Raw genomic sequence first — 19,809 nt, forward strand, 5'->3', positions numbered from 1 at the left:
CGCACAGCAAAAATGCATCAACAATCCAAGGCATTCATTTTTCTTTATTATTATTTTTTGTTGGTATGCAAGCTCCCATTCGCACGTTAGAATTTTTGACATGTGATGTTAAAGTTCAGCTGGAAACAAAACTGAAAGAAAAAAAAAGTTCCGGCGTGCACCAGTCTTTATGTGGAAAAAGCTGTATATTGTCCTGTCTGAGGCGTCACGGTGGCTCAGCTCACTGGTTCGAGTCCCAGGTTCTTTCTCAATATGCGTTCTTCAGTGGTCTTGCGTCCTCGTGTTCTCGTGTAACATCATCATCAGCTGCCAAAGTTCAGTTCTAATACTTAAGACTGCAAGGACAGAGGAAGCGTGAAATTTTCCGGATGTGTTCTTGATATCGAGGACGCACCAATGCATACTAGAGGATGGAACTTGCGCAGAAGTCCCAAAAGTTATTGCGACTGGAGGTGAGAGGTGCAGCGTTTTATTAAGATTTATTATTAAAGTTCAGAGATATAACTGATTTATCTCAGCAGTTTACCTAAATTAAAAGGTTAATATAAACATCACCATGAATATCTTAATAAAAGAATAAACACATTAAGGGTGTTTGTTTGCTGAAATTCATATTAAAAACTGTTTTTTTTTATATTGTGCAACGTCTATTTATAATATTTTCATGCATAGTACATATTTTGAAAAGGGGAAAAACAATAAATCATTGTATGAATGCTGAAATGTTTAAATAATTTTCCATTAAAAACGTGTAAAGGTCACGTGACCATCAGGAAGAAATGCAGCATCTCATTTCTCACAGGACGTGTTCTCTGCCCTCGTGGTCTTCCGAGTTCGTTCTACCGTGGACATCTGGCAAGACCGGCCTCCTCAAGAAAGCAAGTCTGTTCTCTGCGTTCTTGAAATTGAGAAACAGCCCCAGGGTCACACCCTCTGCTCGTTCCTGCAGTCCCAATCACCGCTCACCATCCACCACACACCACACCCTTACTAATCACCTGCACCTGCAATCACCCATGCACTATATATACTCACCTCACTCACTGGCTGGAATCAAAGACGCATGGTCCTCCTCATCTTCTCTCTCAAATTCTCAAAGTTTTATCCTTTGTCTTCCTTGTGTGACTATGACACCCAGTCGGGTCAGTTGTCATTTGTGTGTGAAGTTGGCATGGGTTTCCTGATGCATTGAATGTAGTGAACTGATTAAACTAAATGGGTCGTAGTGTATGTGTGTGAATGAGTGTGTATGAATGTTTCCCAGTACTGGATTGCTGCTGGAAAGGCATCCGCTGTGTAAAGTGTGCTGGAGAAGTTGGCGGTTCATTCCGCTGTGGTGACACATGATGAATAAAGGGACTAAACCAAAAGAAAATGAATGACTGAACTGTCAAAAACAATCAACTAGTATATCTAAAAGTTGGCCATTAGATGAGTGCAGATGACTTTGAGGATATGCATTCTTTCCATCTTCCACTCTCTCGCAAACACCATTCGTTCCTTTTCCTGTCTGATTAGGCATGCCCCGTCCATTAATTTCAATAGTCTCCTGCTTTTAAAGCAGTGGGTCTGTGATCTGGAGTAAAGCCATTTCTCACATCAGACACGTTTGGCGACGCCTTGATTAAAAAACTCATAGAGCAGACCGAGGTCATTGATTACCAGTGCTTTTGGAGTCATCTTTATTCAGAACACAGTCTGATTGATCACCTTGACTGAATGCATCTCTTCTTTTTTTTCAAATATTGACCCGTTAGGCTGGCGTTTAAGCAGCGACTCGTGGATTGTTTCCATTTCCTCTGAATTTCAGAGATTTTCCTAGACTTGTCCTTGTAAATTGACTGATGTCTGAAAGAGTCTCAATCATGCCTTATTCTGGAGTGAATTGTATGTAAATTAGGGAGGAGATGTCTGTAGAGAAACTGCTGTACAAGCTCATCTGCCTTGATTTATCACAACAAATGAGAAACTCCTTTATTCATGCACATTGGTGCTTCAGTGCACATTAACAGCTAATAGTACAGCTCCTTCTGCATTGTTTTGGTACGCCTAGTCCTTTCGTTTGACAGTAATACCCTCATTGTGAAAATACTCCTACACCGCATGACCGAACTCTTTTCCAAAATGCCATTTTTTAAATTGCAAGCGTTTCAGTGTGTCTTTACTGCACTATCTAGCTCTCTCTGCATTGCCAGTTGACGGCGATCTGCCATTTTTCTAAATCTCAGTATGTGCCTGAACTATGCATGTAGTATTCCACTGAGGCCGACTGTTGATGGTGGGAAAAGAACACTAATCACACAGTTTGGCGAGGTTGTGTGTGTTTCTGCTCGTTTGTATCAAGAATGGCTTTGTTTGCAATAATGCTGCCTTATAACAGGTTCAAACAGCAAACAAATCCCTTACATACTGATTCTGACTCAGGAAAGTTTCAGAAATAGATAGATCAAGAATAAATCTGATTTACCCCTGTCTCTTCTATAGTTGCAAGGCTAAGTGTCCTAGCCTACTATAAAATATTATAGCATTTTCCAAGTAGGGTTGCTGGTGTGTAACTGACTATTCAAATGGGAAACTGCATGCAATGATAAAGTCCTGTAGTTTAAAAAAAAAAAAAGAGAGAGAATGATTTTCATCCTATAAGCTTAAGACTCATTGCAGAAAACTTTATTTTTTATTTATTTATTTTTTTTACATCAAGAATTATTTATTAAGTTCATTAAACCATTAGGTGTTTGGTGATTTTAGGACCTGAAATCCTTATTAAGACGTTTAGTTCCTATATTAATGGCAACTCATAAATGCAGTCTATCTAGGGCCCTATGATGCTAGGCATTAAAGTGGAATCCAGTCATAAAAATGTAATTAACTGAATTAACTGTGACAGCATTTGGCACAACGTTGTCTGTCTGTCTGTCTGTCTGTCTGTCTGTCTGTCTGTCTGTCTGTCTGTCTGTCTGTCTGTCTGTCTGTCTGTCTATCTATCTATCTATCTATCTATCAACTTTTGAGAACAGCTATTCTCAGTTGCTTTGGTAAAAGGTTTAACATTCTTAAAATAAACACCAAAGTTTTATTGCATATTCACAAAATGTAGTAAGTCACCAAAAACCTTTTTTCAAATCATAGCTGTTGTGTGAGAATATAAGCCAATGCTATCAAATTAGCATAGTGTGAGCCACACTAATGTAAACGTTTCAGTGTTTTCTCATCATGACAGCCAACTCTAGGAATTACTTTTATATTCAAAGTTCATTCATATTCTGTATGCTTGACTGTACTGGATGACACTGACTGACTGTAAACAAACATGTTACAATGCTTACAGAGGGTAAAGATAGACTGGAAAAAGTTACTGTTTTTTTCAGTGACTTTGATTCTTTTTGAAAAGTACCCATGCTGTCTATTCTAAGAATTTTAGAGGGTCCAAATTGGAACCAAAAAGGTGCATATGTGTAAATTGTTTCTTGAAAATTCTTGAAATTGTTAGGCACTAAGGAAGTATACAAGTCGACCCTTTATGTACAAATGTGTGCCTATTAAAATGGTTCATTACCAGGGACACCTTTTATACCCTTATTTAAGAAGAAATAATAAATATGGTGCTGATATTAGCAACACAATCTCACGGCAATTCATAACTTTTTCATTTAGTGGCTAATTCGTATGAATTCGTACGATCTAATTCGTACAATTTAGTATGATTTGCTCATCCCCCAATGACGGTTGGGGTTAGGTGCCACGCCTCCTTTTTAAAATCGTACCATTTCGTACGACTGAACTCGTGTGAATTCGTACGAATTAGCCACTAAACTGGCAAAACGTAAAATACTTATGTTTTCTCGTGAGATCAGGCTTGATATTAGATATAATATTATGATATAAGAAACTGATATAAAATATAATATAATAATTTGTATATATGAGATGTAAACATAGCATCTGGCAATTATTCCTTTAACTTTTTTTTTATATATATATCTTTTAAATGTATTCATATTCTTATAAATGTGAGGGCATTTGTAGCTCCTGTTAGTCTGGCCAAATATTCTCTGGCATGGACAGGGGAAACATTTCCTTACATCAAAAATGTCCTTTGTATATTACAGTGTTGTTGCTGACAGATTGACTGCATGGTTGATTGCATTAAGCATTTTTTTTTTTTTTGCAAGGACCTTTTGTGAAATGAATGGAGTATCCTGCATGTGATGGCCTACACAACAAAAGAATGTGTAGAAGTTTTAAAGGCATTGACAGTTTTACTAAGAATTAGTTCATTCATTTTCTTTTTGGCTTAGTCCCTTTATCAATCTGGGGTTACCACAGCGAAATGAACCGCCAGCTTATCCAGCTTATGTTTTACGCAGCAGATGCCCTTCCAGCTGCAACCCATCTCTGGAAAACACCCAAACACTCTCATTCACACTCATACACTATGGACAATTTAGCCTACCCTCTTCACCTATAGCGCATGTCTTTGGACTGTGGGGTGAACCAGAGCACACAAAGGAAATTCACAAGAATGCGGGGAGAACATGCACACTAATAATAATAATAATTTTAAAAATAATAAGAAGAAGAAGAAAAAGGAGGAGAAGAAGAAGATACACTTACATTACAGATTTAATAATTGTGTATCTATAATTTAGTTCAGGAGTGCTTGATTAGTCTTGTTTGTATGCAGCGATTGTGAGTGTGTGAACAGGGCTACTGTACAGATTCTTTCTCTTCTTGTCATAAAAGAGAAGTTTAAATTTATCAACATTTCTGTCTCACAGAATTTGTTCACAATTTGTTCTTTCATTTTGCTAAAGAAAAGGTCCAAATCCTGGTAGATGTATAATACTGTGCTTGAATAGTATTTGCTTGGTTGTAGTAGAGGTTTTGTATGTTTGCCCCTCAGGTGTCTGTGTCAAATTCAATCCATGGGTCTTTGAATGAGGGTTGGACACTCTCATTAGTGAGCTGCAAGCCCTCTTACTCGCTGTAGAAACCATTTTGAGTTTCAGGAAAGTGGAGCACACAGTGGGGCTTCGAAAGTAAAAATTCCATTTAAAATTTCCATGAGGAAATTGATTTGTAGTCTAAAACCTTTGAGCACAAACTACTCTAACAACCTTGAGTGTATTTATACATTAGTGTATATCAGGCCCGGATTGGCTAATCGGGAGGATCGGGAGAATTCCCGGTGGGCCGGTCCGTTTTTTGGCCGCGAGGGCCGGTGTCCCTAGCTCCAGAATCTGTTGCTCTCAGCAGTCACACTTTTTAAATTAATTTATTTACTTACTTGACTACAGTCTTCTTATTCATTATTTTACCGCAGCTCTGCTCTTTTTATATATTTATAAAAAGACGTGATAGTTATAGTTATATGTTATATGTTTATATGTTTTCTCAAAAAAAAAAAAAAAAGACGTGATAGTGTAATTAGAAACTGAATTGGAAATGACCTTATTTTAATATAGTCAGTCGTGAACTGAGGTGGGCTTTAAACTCCAGGGCTGAAAAAGAGTCCCACTCCGGCCCTGGTGTATATGATATAAGGATTTATAGCATCAGATAAATAAACATGTAATCGGTTTAAACAAAAAGGTTACAAAAACACAAAAAGGTTTTTTTTTTTTTTTTTCACAAGTGTAAAGCAATTAAAATCTAATATGAATATTTGAATATGTTATATTTGTGTGTGTGCAGTATGGTTTATTCTGCATGAATTAAAGTATAAAATGCCTGTGGATAAAAACATAAGAATTGGAAGGATACTACAGTCATTGTTATGCTGTACACTTCTACTGTCATTGAGTGTGCTTGAAAGCACACTCTTAAATGGATTATACTTATTAAGTCGACAAAGTGTGTGGTCAAGGAACCACCATTTCCCTTGATCAGTCTAAGGTCATAAACAGCTTAAACATAAACCGTTCGGCACAGCAAGATTGTTTGGCCATTACCTCAATGTCATCCAGCATGTAAACACCTTAACCTACATTGTAGAATGTGCGCTTTATGAAATATGTATGGGATTTATTAAAAAAAAAGTCCTTATGTCTGATTTAAGCACCATATCAGCTCAAGAGTGATTTACTGTAAGGGAAATTTTTTTTTTATAAACTTTCTTGACCCAAGGGATTATAAAAATATTTTCCCATCTCATTCAGACATATACTAAAGGTGCAGCAGTATAAATAAAATAAATCAAAGTAGAAAGAGTTTGTGCTGATTTTCTTATGACATTTTGAAATACTCTGGGGTTTTGATGCATTTAAAAGAATCATGACTCTTAACAAATAGAAATGTGTTTTGACACTACCACTGGGTCTCTGACTTTGTTATTTAAAGAATGTAAATAAAGGTGCTATTTGTTGAATTGCACATAACTCATATGAATAGCTGTAGCGCATCACACTGTGACAGTACTTTACACGTCACTGACGATCAGTGCTCCCTTACTGATCTATTTTTTTTTTTTGCATGTTTGTCACACTTTAATGTTTCAGACCTTGAAATGAATCTAATATTAGTCAAAGATAATACAACAGCATCCAAAGAACTGCAAATCTCACTTTCATGAGTTCAGTTAAGGTGAGTGTTCATGACTCCACCATAAGAACAAGACAAAAGTTGAGCTTTTTTGAGCTTTTATTGTGTGCCATTATACATAGCATAAAAGTAACACTCCATTTCAGAAAACATGGTAATTTTATGGTCTGGGACTTTTGTTACTTCAGGACATGGATGACTTTTCTGTGATAAATGCAGGGCTTCATTTGTGCCAGAAAACGCCGGATCCGGCACTTCTGAAATTTGATCCGGCACATCATTTTACCGATTCCCCCTCCTCCTCTGTCTGCTGATCACTTTCACTTTCTTTCGCAACTCCTCAACCCTCTTCACTTTCGTTCGCAATTCACAAATTAAGCACTGAATAAATGGAACCATGTATTCTGGTGTGTACTAAAATATCCTGAGGGAGAATGTCCAGTCATCTGTTAGTAACCTTAAGTTAAAGTGAATTTGGGTTCTGCAGCAGGACAATGATCCAACTCACACCAGCAAGTCCACTGATAAAGACTTTGTAGTGGCCTAGTCGAAGTCCTGATCTGAATCCAATTGAGATGCTGTATAGCATGGCCTTAAAAGGGCAGTTCATTCTTGAAAGTCAACGATTCTGCAAAGATGAGAGGGCCAAAATACATCCATAGTGCTGTAAGAGACTCACTACAAGTTATTGAAAAGGCTTGATTGCAGTTGTTGCGGCTAAGGGTGGCCAAGTTATTAGGTTTAGAGACCAAATCTTTTTTTCCACACAGAGCTATGTAGTTTTGTATTTTGTTTTTTTTTATTATTAATAATAATAATAATAATAATAATAATAATAATAACAATAATAATAATAATAATAATAAAATCTTGATGTTGTGATTAGTTGGGTTATATTTGACTATATTTAACTTTGTTTGATGATTTAAAACACTGACAAGAAAAACAAAATCAGTAAGGGGAAAATGCTTTTTAAAATAGTAATAATTTATAATAATAATAATGATGTTTAAATCCCAACAATACCTATACCAACACGTCAGTCCGTAAATTGTTTATCCAGGCCTATTTAAGACACCATGCTGCACTAAAGTAGTGTGCTTTCTTTCAATCACCGCCTGTGTTTATGTTCTTTTGTGCTCATTTGTGTTTGTTAATGTGATAAGAAGAGAGGTCACTTTGAAGCACTCGTTTCATGCTGAGATCATATGGACACTCAATAAAGCTTCTGCCTGAAAGAAAGCACGTAGTGAAATCAGTTACATGCTTGCTGTGAAACTGAATGCCCCCCACACAGGGAGAATTAATATAATAGGCTAAAAGATTGTTCTGTCCTTTTTATTGTACTTACGGCAGAGATGAAAAGCTCAATGCAAATGCAAATGCACTGAATTGTATTTATAGCGAATCTGAATGAAGCAGCAGTTAATAGATGCACCGATGTCCAGACAGATTGAATGGCCTTCGGAGGATATGAGATCCTTGGGAAAGTGTGATGTAAACTGATAAGTAATGGCTGAAGAGCTCCAGACTGAAGACTGTAGATCGCACTTGTGATTTGAGGTGGATGATATGAATATGAATCTTTCCCCTGTTGGAATGAATTAAGATGTGTGTTTTATGCAAGACTGTGCACCGGTGGCCTTATATCAGTGCCAATTTCTCTGTTTCTGGCTAGCTGGGACCTGAAAAACCTTTTACGCACAACTTATTAATAATAATATACATATAATTTTTTTTTTCCTACTTTGGGGACAGCATTACAACTTTTAAGACAATGTTTTACAAGACAAAGTCAAGTCTCTAGTCTGGACCTTCGAGTCCTTTCTCAAGCTACAAGGTTTCAGTCTAAATTTGAATTAGCTGTCCAAGCCTTAATAATGAATTATAAATCACAAGTATTGTACTTAAATTAGGTCTTATAAAAAATACATACATCTGGGACTGGTAATGCAATATGGATAAAAAATACATTTTGCAAATATGGCTTTAAATTTAGTCCATTTCACTTGTGATACATATTATACATATTGTAATACAAATGTATGTGCTAGTAAAAAGAAGAATTCTTGAAATATCTATCTGCATTATTGTGAAAAGTGTTGAATATTATAAGCTTGCATTTACTTTTGATAATTTATCAATTAGCTCTCTGCAACTCTCTGCAACTCTCGCAAAGTCGCCCACTGAAAGTAAGCAGGGCTGTGCCTGGTCAGCATCTTGAGAGACCACATGGGAAAGCTAGGTAGCTGCTGAAAGTGGTGTTAGTGAGACCAGCAGAAGGTGCTCAACCTGTGGTGAGTGTGGGTGCTAACACCCCAGTATATTGATGGGAACTCTATACTGCTCAGTGAGAGCCGTCATTCGGATGAGATGGTTAAACGAGGCCCTGATTCTCTGTTCATTAGGGATGCTCATTCGGTTATTTTTGCCAACCGACAACCGCCACTCATTAACCAAGTATTAACAGTTAACTGGTCAGATTAATATAAAATTATTATTTAATAAAAATGTATGTGTCTATTTTGTGTCTGACACATTAAATATAGCATTTTAAAATACTGATTTATTTTAATTTGCGAACATATTAACAGAACATCTTCACGCACCTGCAGTGTTTCCAACGGTACAGAAATAAATAATAAACTAAAAAATGATAATAAAATATATATGGCCCTGCCCTAGATATTTTTTACTTAAATTACAAATTTAGATTATAAAAGGAAAACACTGACTGAATCTTTTTTAGGAACCGTCATTTTTATCCCATCATATGTTTTTTCAATCAAATGAAAATAGCAGGCTACCTTAAATCGATCGCGCTATGGAAAATAGGCCTATGCATTTAATTAATGATCCACTCTAATTCTTATATTACAAGCCTCTATCCCTTTGAGGCAAGTCATTTTTCCAAAATGGCTTGCCAAACTTAAGATTACATTTCATATTAGGAATCACCAATAAAATTAAACAATTACTGTCCCTTTAGTTTCATTTCTAAACATCCAAATCACACAAAATGTGCAGAAATTCACGTCAGGTCCTAGCCCCTCCCCCAGAGTATTGTCAGTCTATATTGATCGATGATTGGCTCTTGGACTAGAAGGCAGGCTTTTTTCATCATATAGTGATCGATGATTGGCTCCTGTTGTAGTAGGCTGGCTTTATTCACCATATTGATAGTTACACATTTCCCTTTTCAAAAATATACGAGTGACATGTCTTGTCTATTCTGAAGTCTTTGTTAAAGATTATGTCTTGAGCATTTGATTTTACCTTATGCTTGTGTTTTTATTTTCTCTCTCACTCGTTGTTCATGTAATGAAAGACAATGATAATGCTCATACGTTGTCTTTTTGTGTAGGCTACTGTAGCATATAACGATTTTGGTGTTTAGATATGATATTGCATCAGTTTGCATACACATTTTATAAGCTGTAAAACGAAAGCCTCAGTTTAGTGCGCAGTAATCATTATGCAAAAATCAAGAAAAACTTTGGATCTGTTTGATTTGTAGATTAGGCTATGAAGGTTATTTTAAAAATCGATATTTTAAAAGAACGATTAATAATTTTCCAAATGTAAATAAGGTTGGTTTGTTGGTTTTACACTAAATAATCAATAGCCTGTTTTTTGAGTGTATGATGCATATCCGGGGCAGAGGCCATCAGCATCAGCGCTGGTTTGGCATCAACTTGTCTGTGTCAAGCTGTGACCACCAATATCCTCCTTTCATCTTGATTCTTTGACAAAACATGTCTGTAAGCATGTGTGGTTGCATGTGTTACCGTACCGCCAGTCAACAAATATGTTGCACATCAGGGGCCAATCATGCGCCTTTATTGTTGTAAAAATGCAAAGCGCACCACACCACCTTTTTTTGTTGACAAGAAAAAATAAGCGCGATACTTTTTTATGTCACTAGGAAACGACTGAACCAGCTTATAATTGTAATATTAATTAAAATTGTGATATTCAGTATCACAGCTCTGGATACCTTGAAACAGTAATCATTAGTTTCTCTTAGTTCTCCGTAGTCACCCTTACAACACAAACACTGCTGTTACTTTAACTGAAACCCTGCCTCTGCTTTTATTTGATTGAAGAATGAAAAAGACACGACTGACATTACATGCTTTTTCCGGCACTCAGCAGCACACAACAGCAAAAACGTGATGCGCTTAGGGCACATAAGCAGCATGCAAAACACTAGCGGCTGTTAGTAAACCATTTAAAAGATCCGCCTGTCCACACAAAAAAGTGTGTGAACAGGGCTACTGTATTATTTTTTAATAATTAAACTTATACCAATAATCAGTTAAAAAACACTCCCTTTTGGTTAACAATTATTCGATTATTTTGAGCATCCCTTGAAGTCGTTAAAAATCATCCTTTGAAAACGAGTAGGGGTTGGACCCCAGCATCCTGGCCAAATGTACCCTCTGGCCTTTGTCTATCATGGCATCTTAACCATCCCTATATCATGATTGGCTTCATCTATCTGTCTCTTCTCCACCAATCAGCTAGTGTGTGGTTTGCGTTCTGGTGCAGTATGGCTGCCGTCGCCCCATCCTGGTGGGTGCTGCACACTGGTGGTGGATGAGGAGATTCCCCCCAAAAATGTGCCAGAAAAAGCGCTTCTGTATATAAATGTAAGGAATTGTTATTGTTATTAATTCAAATAAAGTAGAAGCAATAAAGTAATATTGGTTGCTTCTAATTAGACTTTGAATAAATACATTTTATTACAAATACATGATTAATTACACATTTTTGTGAGAGTAATCAATTTGTTAATTAGGTGAATGCGTTAATTAAAAATAATTGATCATTATCTTTATATTTGTTTTGTGGCCATCTGTTCTTTAGGAAAATGTACTGGATTTGTCACAAGACAGTGCTGTATAAGAATTACCAACAAACTTGAATCTCTTGTTGACTCATTTACTTGTACAAAACCCACGTTTTGTAAAAAGACATCTTCATTAAAGGCACCTAACCGTGAAAACTTCAGATTTTGTTGACTTTAAATTAAATGTTGGCAAATACAAACACAGCGATTCTTCTAAGAGATTATTGGCTAATTAGTGAAATGTCTTTCATAAGAGAATGATGTGATGCATGAAATTTTTGAAGTCAAGTCAAAACAGCTTGTAATTGTGTGATATATTTAGTTTTTTATTTATTTATTTTTTTTTTTTCATCAAAGCTTTTACTCCATCTGTTGCTCTCTAAATATTTGGTGATCCATGACTACCACTCATATAGCAGAAAATTTGCATATGAGTGAAGATGGATATAATAGTCAGTCAGTCAGTCAGTCAGTCAGTCAGTCGTTTAATTATTCCTGCTATTGTTATATACAATATACACTGCACTTATATTTAGTTTTGTTTGCAAAACCTAAGCCATGCAGCTTGATTGCATGTAGATGTTCATGTGAATCTGCAATATAAATTTAGCAGTACAGGTACACTGGAAAAGCTTTCATTCATTTATTCATTCATTCATTCATTCATTCATTTATTTTCTTTTTGGCTTGGTTCCTTTATTAATCAGTTGTCACCACAACAGAATGAACCGACAACTTTTCCAGCATATGTTTTTATCCACATACAGTTGAAGTCGGAATTATTAGCGCCCCTTTGAATTTTTTTTTTTCTATTTTAAATATTTCTCAAATTATGTTTAACATAACAAGGAAGTTTTCACTATATATCTTTTTTCTGGACAAAGTCTTATCTGTTTTTTTTTTTACTGGAAAAAGGCAGTTTTTAATTTTTAAACACTGTTTTAAGGACAATTATTAGCCCCTTTAAACTATATATATTTTTCAATTGTCTACAGAACAAACCATCATTATGCAATAACTTGCCTAATTACCCTAACCTGCCTAGTTAACCTAATTACCCTTGTTAAGTCTTTAAAAGTCACTTTAAGCTGTATAGAAGTGTCTTGAAAAATATGTAGTAAAATATTATGAACTGTCATTATGGCAAATATAAAAGAAATCAGTTATTAGAGATGAGTTATTAAAACTATTATGTTAAGAAATATGTTGAAAAAAATCATCTCTCTGTTACACAGAAGTCAGGGAAAAAATAAACCGGGGGTTCTAATAATTCTGGGGGGCTAACAATTTTGACTTCAACTGTACGTTGTACAGCGGATGCCTTTCTAGCCAAATAATATATTTTTGTCCATGAAAGTACGAAGCATATTGAGCTTGTTTAATACGCATGCACTGACCTTTGTGAGTAACCTTAAAACTTTACATTGGTCAAAACAAATATTTCTTAGTTGAGCACTTCAAAATCAAAAACCAGAACCAGAATCTATAATGTAATTGGAAGTCGGACATTACCTCCCGATCAGGACTCGGACTATGCATATTCTCATTATTTTTAACACATCTATAGTTATGCAGGGGCACAGAGATAGACCTCTTTCTTGACTTCTCACAGAAACAACAACGGGTGCAGCATAGCATCACTTTGTTGCAGAGACACTATTGGTTAAATAGCGGTAAAGTAGAAAACAGAAGCAGCTTGAAGCGCAAAGCGTGAATTTGTCTGCCGTCTAAAGGTATTATAAAGTTGATGAGACGTTTAGTGCTGTTCCAAACATCCTTGATGACAAGGTAGAGATGTTAGTTTTCATTAAGGAAAACATACATGTCCTTCTATAAAACTTACAACTGTGATGACAGTAAGAGTTAGGAGTGCAGTCCCGCACCTCACTGGCTTTGCAAACACTGTGGCAATTTCATTTTTTATTATTTTTTTATTTACATGAATGCCAGATATTTTAAGTTGAGGTGCTATTTGTTTTTATATTGGATTATTTTAAAATATTTACTGCTTCAGTAAAGTCCAGAAGTGAAGACTTTGTAATTTATTACTTGATTTTTCAAGCAACCACACAGATTTTTCAGTGCTCTGTTTGTTATCAGAGTGGTAAAATAAGGTGAATTAAATAAGAAACAAGGAACATCCGGCATCTGTTTCTTTGCTCTTCTTTATTCTTTTTTAAGTATTATAGAAGGATCGGATTGGCTTTCGGTATTGGTAGATACTCAAAATCAAATGATTCAGACTTGAAATCAAGGGCAAAAAAACTTGATTGGGATATCCAAATCAAAAACATTTATGTTTAACTATGTTTTGAACCTAAATATATTACTTAAAAAATAAAACAAATAACGTTAAACTAAAATGAAAGATATATGTTTAATGTTGATATACTTTTTAATTTCTTTTTTTCAGTGAATCAAGAAAATATAATCAGTTCATTTAGATATTTGCATTTTTGTAATAATTAGTTGCATTTAATTATTAGCTCATGCATCTAAATTCTGTCATAAATCATGCATCAAATCTGTTTCATCATAAACATACATCAAGTACTGTAAGTAGTGTTGTTAAACATTTTACTCACCGTCATGCAAATATTACATAAATACCATTTCAGTAATGCTTGAAGAAGGCTTGACCAAAATATTATTAAAAAACATTGGAAATTCTTTAAAAAAAAAAGAGCATCAAAGGTGTATGTAAAAGACGATTAAGTGGCATAAAATAAAAGTGTGACTGAAAGAAAGTGTGGGACAGCGGTGAGCTCTTTTGGCTTTTCTTCCCACACAAAAAGCTCCCCTCCTACGCGCTCGCATACACACAGGACACCATTTTACTTTTTAACAAGCACATGAAGAGAAGCATTAGAGTGACACTTTTGTTTCTTTTCAGCCTCGTTCAGGCAAGCAGACAGTGGAAGAAATATAGAGGCAAAAAAAGAGAGTTAGAGAGAGTGTGTATGTGTGTGTGTGAGAGAGAGAGCGCGAGAGAGAGAGTAAGCAAGAAAGAGAGTGAGAGGGAGAGAGCTGGCACAGGCTGAGCCAGGCGCTGGCTGTGTGGACACGGAGGAGTGCGGAGAGAACAGAAACGACAGAGCAGGAGGAGGAGTGAATGGATGGAGTGACCCAGGAGGAGGAGAGGAATGCTGAGCGTACAGACCAACAGAGCGCGAAAGGGAAGACGAGAGTGGCGTGGCAGCAACAGCAGTGCAATTAAACAGTGGAAAGGAAAGCAAAGGCTCACATGCCGAGCAGCTTCTGTCGCTCGCCCGTGCTCTCTCTCTTTTGAGCGACCGGAGAGGCAGAAGTGAAGCCGTCCAGACAACGAGAAAGGACAAGAGGAGGCACGCAAGAGGCAGAGGGAGGAGCAAAGATGCTTTGATTGACAGAGGAAAGAGGAGGGACATGGACGCAATTTGAAGAACTTGTTTTTCTGGGAATGGATATTTTAAGCGAAGGGAAAAAACAAAGGAGAAGAAGATGAAGGATGCTGTTTCAGTCTAAAAGAAGGATGAAAAGGGGGAGGGAGAGAAAGAAAGTGATATGCTGATTTTGGACCATGTCAGAACAGATTCCACATCAGCAGCATTCTGCCCTCCTACAGGCAAGAGTCAGTGTGTGTTTGTGTGTGTGCATGTGTATGTGAACTACCAGAAAGTACGACCACTCTAACACCAGGCTTTAGCCCATGTGCCCCCACAGTTGAGGACAGAGACACTGTAAGATGAAAAGGCAAAAACTCAGTGCTGCATGAATTCCAAAGCCAGCAAAATTGAGGAATAATGTGTGAGATAGTGAGGTTGTGGGGTCAGTTGTAGCTACTGTTTGGGGGAAACCCTTTCTCCAGGAACTGGAGGATTCACACGAGGTAGTCAATTTCACCAACAGGTCAGCCTGCCTGGAGATTTTCTTTTTCTGTGACTCAGCTGCTGCTGCTTTAAACAGTTCATCTCTTTTCCATCACTCTGTTTTACTATCTGTCTTGCATCTATTGAATCTTTTCTTTCATTAAGATTACTTCCCGTGTATCCACCTCATTCTTTCCGATTCACTCAGTTGAATGTCAGGAGATTCCAGGAGAAGCGCAGAGGCAGATTGCAGGCTGTCCCTAAACCCAGACTAAGTCTGGGCACTGTGACCAGATGGAGTGAGGCAGGGAGTGAGAGAGTTAGCAAGAGAGAGGGACAAGAAAATAGCCTGGGGATTTTGCCTGAGGCATTATAGAGAGTTGCCAGCGGGTATGAGGACACATGCTGTGTTTTTGACACCTTAGGGAGCAGTGTGCTTGTACGTGAATGTGTTTATTCGATCCCGAATTGAAGTTTGCATACATTTAACAGCATATTAAAGTGAAAGTCGAAGGAGAGTTGGGGTTTTACACTTCAATTGAATTTGGAGTAGTAGTCTGAAGGTGTGACTTTGCTACAAATTAGTATTACAGAAGTAAGTGTTGTGGCTTTCCCGGTGCTTTTGAAGCCCCATGAGGGCCCCGGCTGTGGAGGCCTGGCTGGGAGATGAAGCCGTCCGCCCTGCTGCTCTAGCAGCTCTGTGGGCCCTAATGGCTCTGGAAGGCCGCTGTCTGCGCCCTGCTTCGCCCACACCGGGCCAACGCAGGGCCCGCCGTCGCCACACTAGACCAGGAACACCACGAGACGATCTGTCCCGCCTCACCGTGGCCCTCCTCTCACGAACTCGCCTCCATGGATTGCGGCATATCTGCTCTCCATCAAACTCTCTCAGTCGTCGGGCCTTTTGGATGATAGCATTCTGTACTTGTCTGGGTCTTCTGTTGTCTTGGTCCTCAAATCGGTTACTTCACTGGCTGGCCTTCCCCACTCACACGCGAGTCCACACAGAGTGGGCGAAAGAACTTGCTTTTCCCACAGTCACCATCTGCAACAATAACCCTGTGCGTTTGTATCACCTCACTAAAAGTGATCTGTACTTTGCGGGTCACTGGCTTGGACTGTTGCTGGCTAACCGCACAGCTAGGCCCCTGGTTCTGGACCTTCTTCAAGATGATAGGCGCGGATGGTTTAGCAAGCTGTCAGATTTCCGTCTTTTCCTGCCTCCACGGCGCTTTGAGGGCACCAGCTTGGAGTTCATGGACCGACTGGGCCACCAGCTGGAGGATATGCTACTGGCCTGCAAGTACCGCGGCGAGCCCTGTGGAGCCCACAACTTCTCCACTGTGAGTCAGAACAAATGACCTCTATCCCTCTCTCTCTCTCTCTCTCTCTCTCTCACACACACACTCTCTCTCTCTCTCTCTCTCTCTCTCTCTCTCTCTCTCTCTCTCTCTGCTTCTGTCTCTTTCTGTCACCTTTTTGCTCTGGTGTTTGTCAAATTCGCTGTGACTTATCCTATCATGCAGCACATGCACCGACTCGGCTCTGACCTCTCGTTAGTTCTTGTCCTGCGTTGCTCTCTCCATTGCACTTCAGATATTTCACATCAAATTTTGTACAGCCGTAACTGAACTTTCTGACCCTAATTCATAAAGACAGTTTTTTTTTCTCCAGGAGCCCCATGTCCTCACCACCATTCACAAACACATCAGGTGCACTGATCTCGCTATGCTGATTTTCATAATGTGGTTCTGATTGAGCATAATGTGCAATTTGCATTTGCATTGCTTATAAAGACCTTCATCTCCTCGACCCCCGACCTATTTGCACAGAGACCTGGTAATGTAACTTCACTCTAGCCTATTAGTAAACACTGATTTTCATGTCAAGAAATAATTATATAGAACTGTGAGTTAACCAGTCATGACAGTGAGATTTTTCACATGATTTTTCTTTCTACGATAAAGAAAAAAAAAAGATAATAATTTCCAACAAACTGTGGAAGACTTCTTTCTTTTTCCTTGCTTTTCTCACAACACAATGGAGAACACATTTACTGTATTTTTTCACAAATATATATTTGCACTTTTCATTCCCTATTTTTAGATTTATAGTAATATGTCTTTGATCTTTGTAATGTTGTCATCATATTGTCAGTGAACGTGTCTTCCTTCTCCTCATGTTCATTCAGTTTTCCACAGTCAATGCTGCTGCATTGCATATACTCACAAAGTCTCTTCTATGAAAACCAATGCCATCTCAAGGCAATTTGTAACATTTTTATTTAGTGGCTAATTTATATTCATTTAAATCATCTTAATAATACATTAGTAGTATTTGCTTATCCCATATGAGAGGTAGGGTTTGGAGGCACACCTCTTTTTTTTTTTTTTTTGAAAATTGAGCACTTTCATATGAACGAAGTTGTCTGAATTAGTAAGACTTGGCCACTTCGAACAATACCTAAAATAGATATATTTTCTCAAGAGATCAGGATGACAAAAACACATTTTTACAAGAAATTGTTGTTATAGACCAGGGGTGCCCAAAGTTTTTACTATAAAGGCCCAAAAAACAAACTGAATCGAGTGCTGTAAGCCAAATATATACCAAGCTGTATTACAATAAATTTGCCAAGGGGAATTTCCCAAAAATGTTGCTTTAAATCATATTTACTAACTCAAAATCGTTTTTAACATTTTATTCAGAACTTATTACAGTAAAAACATAAACAATCCCATTTATAACACAATGGAGTTCAGTGCTGAATACACTAGTCTAGCTGCTCCTGCCTTCACCTTGATTTGCTTGCAGATGATTTGTGCATCCTCTGTCTGTCAAGTCACATTATTTACAGTTTAAAAGTCTGATTCTTTTGAATTATTTAATTGTATCATTTAATTTCAGGTGGCTTTTTATGTAGCTCAGCAATGAAACAAAGAAACAAAAGGTTATGTTAAATTTGAAATGACAATCTCTGTCAAAGGCATTTGCCCCAACCACCTCCCCATCATCATGCCAAATCAAAGATTACCATGGGCAGTGTTGCCAGATTTAGCAGATTTTTTCCAGCTCAAAAGCTGTCCAAAACCCGCCTAAACGCACAAAAAAAGCCCAAAATACTAGATTAATTTTATTTAATTAACCTAGTTACTTTAATTGTCATAATTATAAGTATACAACATTTACTTTCAAAATGGGGTGTAAATTCATCCTATTTGGCGTTTTAAATTCATTTGAACATAATTAGGTGGGCTTGTCAAGCAGACAACGCTTCTATGTTTGTTCTTACGGTCAATTGCAGAAATAAAGATCAATTAGTGTAATGAAAAACTGCTGTGAGTTTAAAGGCAGGCGCTGCATGATGCGCGTGCACGCAAATGGGAGTCGAATTTGTCTGGAAAGTCAGATTTTAAAACAAATTCCTTCTCCTCCTCTTGCGGTTTGTGGTTACTCCTAACCGAATGTAGTAGAAGCACACAGGTATGTTTTGTTAAATACAGTAAGTTGCATATAAAATTTACATTTAAAAACCACTCAATTTTTGTCAGCCCACCAATGCCATTTTTACCGGCAAAATCAATTAGAAACTGCCCAATTGGCAACACTGACCATGGGCCAACTTTGACTCGCGGCTCCTACTTTTGGCCTTTCTGTTATAGACAATGAATGCAGAGATTCAATGTATTTCTATTAATTTTTTTGGTTAGTACCTAAAACACAAGTTTCAATGTTTTGATTTCACTCAGAAGTTTAATTTGATAGCAAGGCAAATTATTAATCCCAACTTTTCATTTGATTTAAAGACCAACAGTTAATGCCTGATAATAAGTTCTTGCGTTCTGAATAGGAGTGACAGCTGTAGGATGCAATGTTGTGTTGACATTGTAAATGAACTAATGGGATGTGTCGTGGGAATGTGTGAGGAGATTTGGAAATATTTATTTATTTATTTATTTTTAGTAGAATACGCTGTGGGTTCTGTCCTCCCTCTCTCCCCTTCTTTCACTCTCATTGTGTTGTTTACCACTCTGTTGTTTCTCTAATTCTCTTGATGTGGGAAAAGGAGAAGCGCGGACAGATGTTCTCTCTCAGGCTACGTTTCACAGAGCTTCTCTCTGCATGTGTGTATTTGTGCAAGACTGCTTTGCAGCTCTCTCACAATAATTCTTAATTAGCGCTGGATGTCACTGAAATGTGTTCGCAGTGTTTAGGAAAGGCACTGCAGTTTGTGGAGAATCTGAACAACTCATCTCACCACAGGAACATCTGTGCCCTGTGCATGAATCTCATTTCAGCCCTCAAACTACACTTTATGGCAAGCTTAGGAATATTATGAGATGTTTTGATTTATTTAACTACGTAAATGAGAGTTTACTTATCATATTTCTTACACAACAGCATATCCGTGAGTATTAAATGAGCTAGAACTCACTGGAGGGTAAATATGCCCATTTTAAGATTTTAAAAAGTGGAAATCCCATGTGCGGTGGCTAATTTCTTTCAACAGCTCAGCTTTCCTCTCCATAATATTAGTTAAACATTATCCACTCATTACAAAGTGTATTA

The 19,809-nt window shown here is 37.4% G+C and overlaps 1 protein-coding gene across 4 annotated transcripts in view; it reads left to right on the forward strand.

Moving 5' to 3' along the window:
- asic2 (acid sensing ion channel subunit 2) overlaps positions 1-19,809 on the forward strand; it is a 666,602-nt gene that overhangs the window by 398,477 nt on the left and 248,316 nt on the right. For 2 of the 4 annotated variants that reach the window (XR_015479705.1, XM_087242453.1), the window contains exon 1: positions 14,425-16,583. Coding sequence is in view for 2 of the 3 variants with exons in the window: in XM_087242453.1 (XP_087098579.1) it covers positions 15,873-16,583 (711 nt within the window). In the remaining variant the exon portion in view is untranslated. 4 annotated transcript variants of the gene reach the window in all.

This window comes from Danio rerio, chromosome 3, assembly GCF_052040795.2.
Source record: "Danio rerio strain M-AB ecotype USA chromosome 3, GRCz13ab, whole genome shotgun sequence".
In the NCBI taxonomy this organism is placed as follows: domain Eukaryota; kingdom Metazoa; phylum Chordata; class Actinopteri; order Cypriniformes; family Danionidae; genus Danio; species Danio rerio.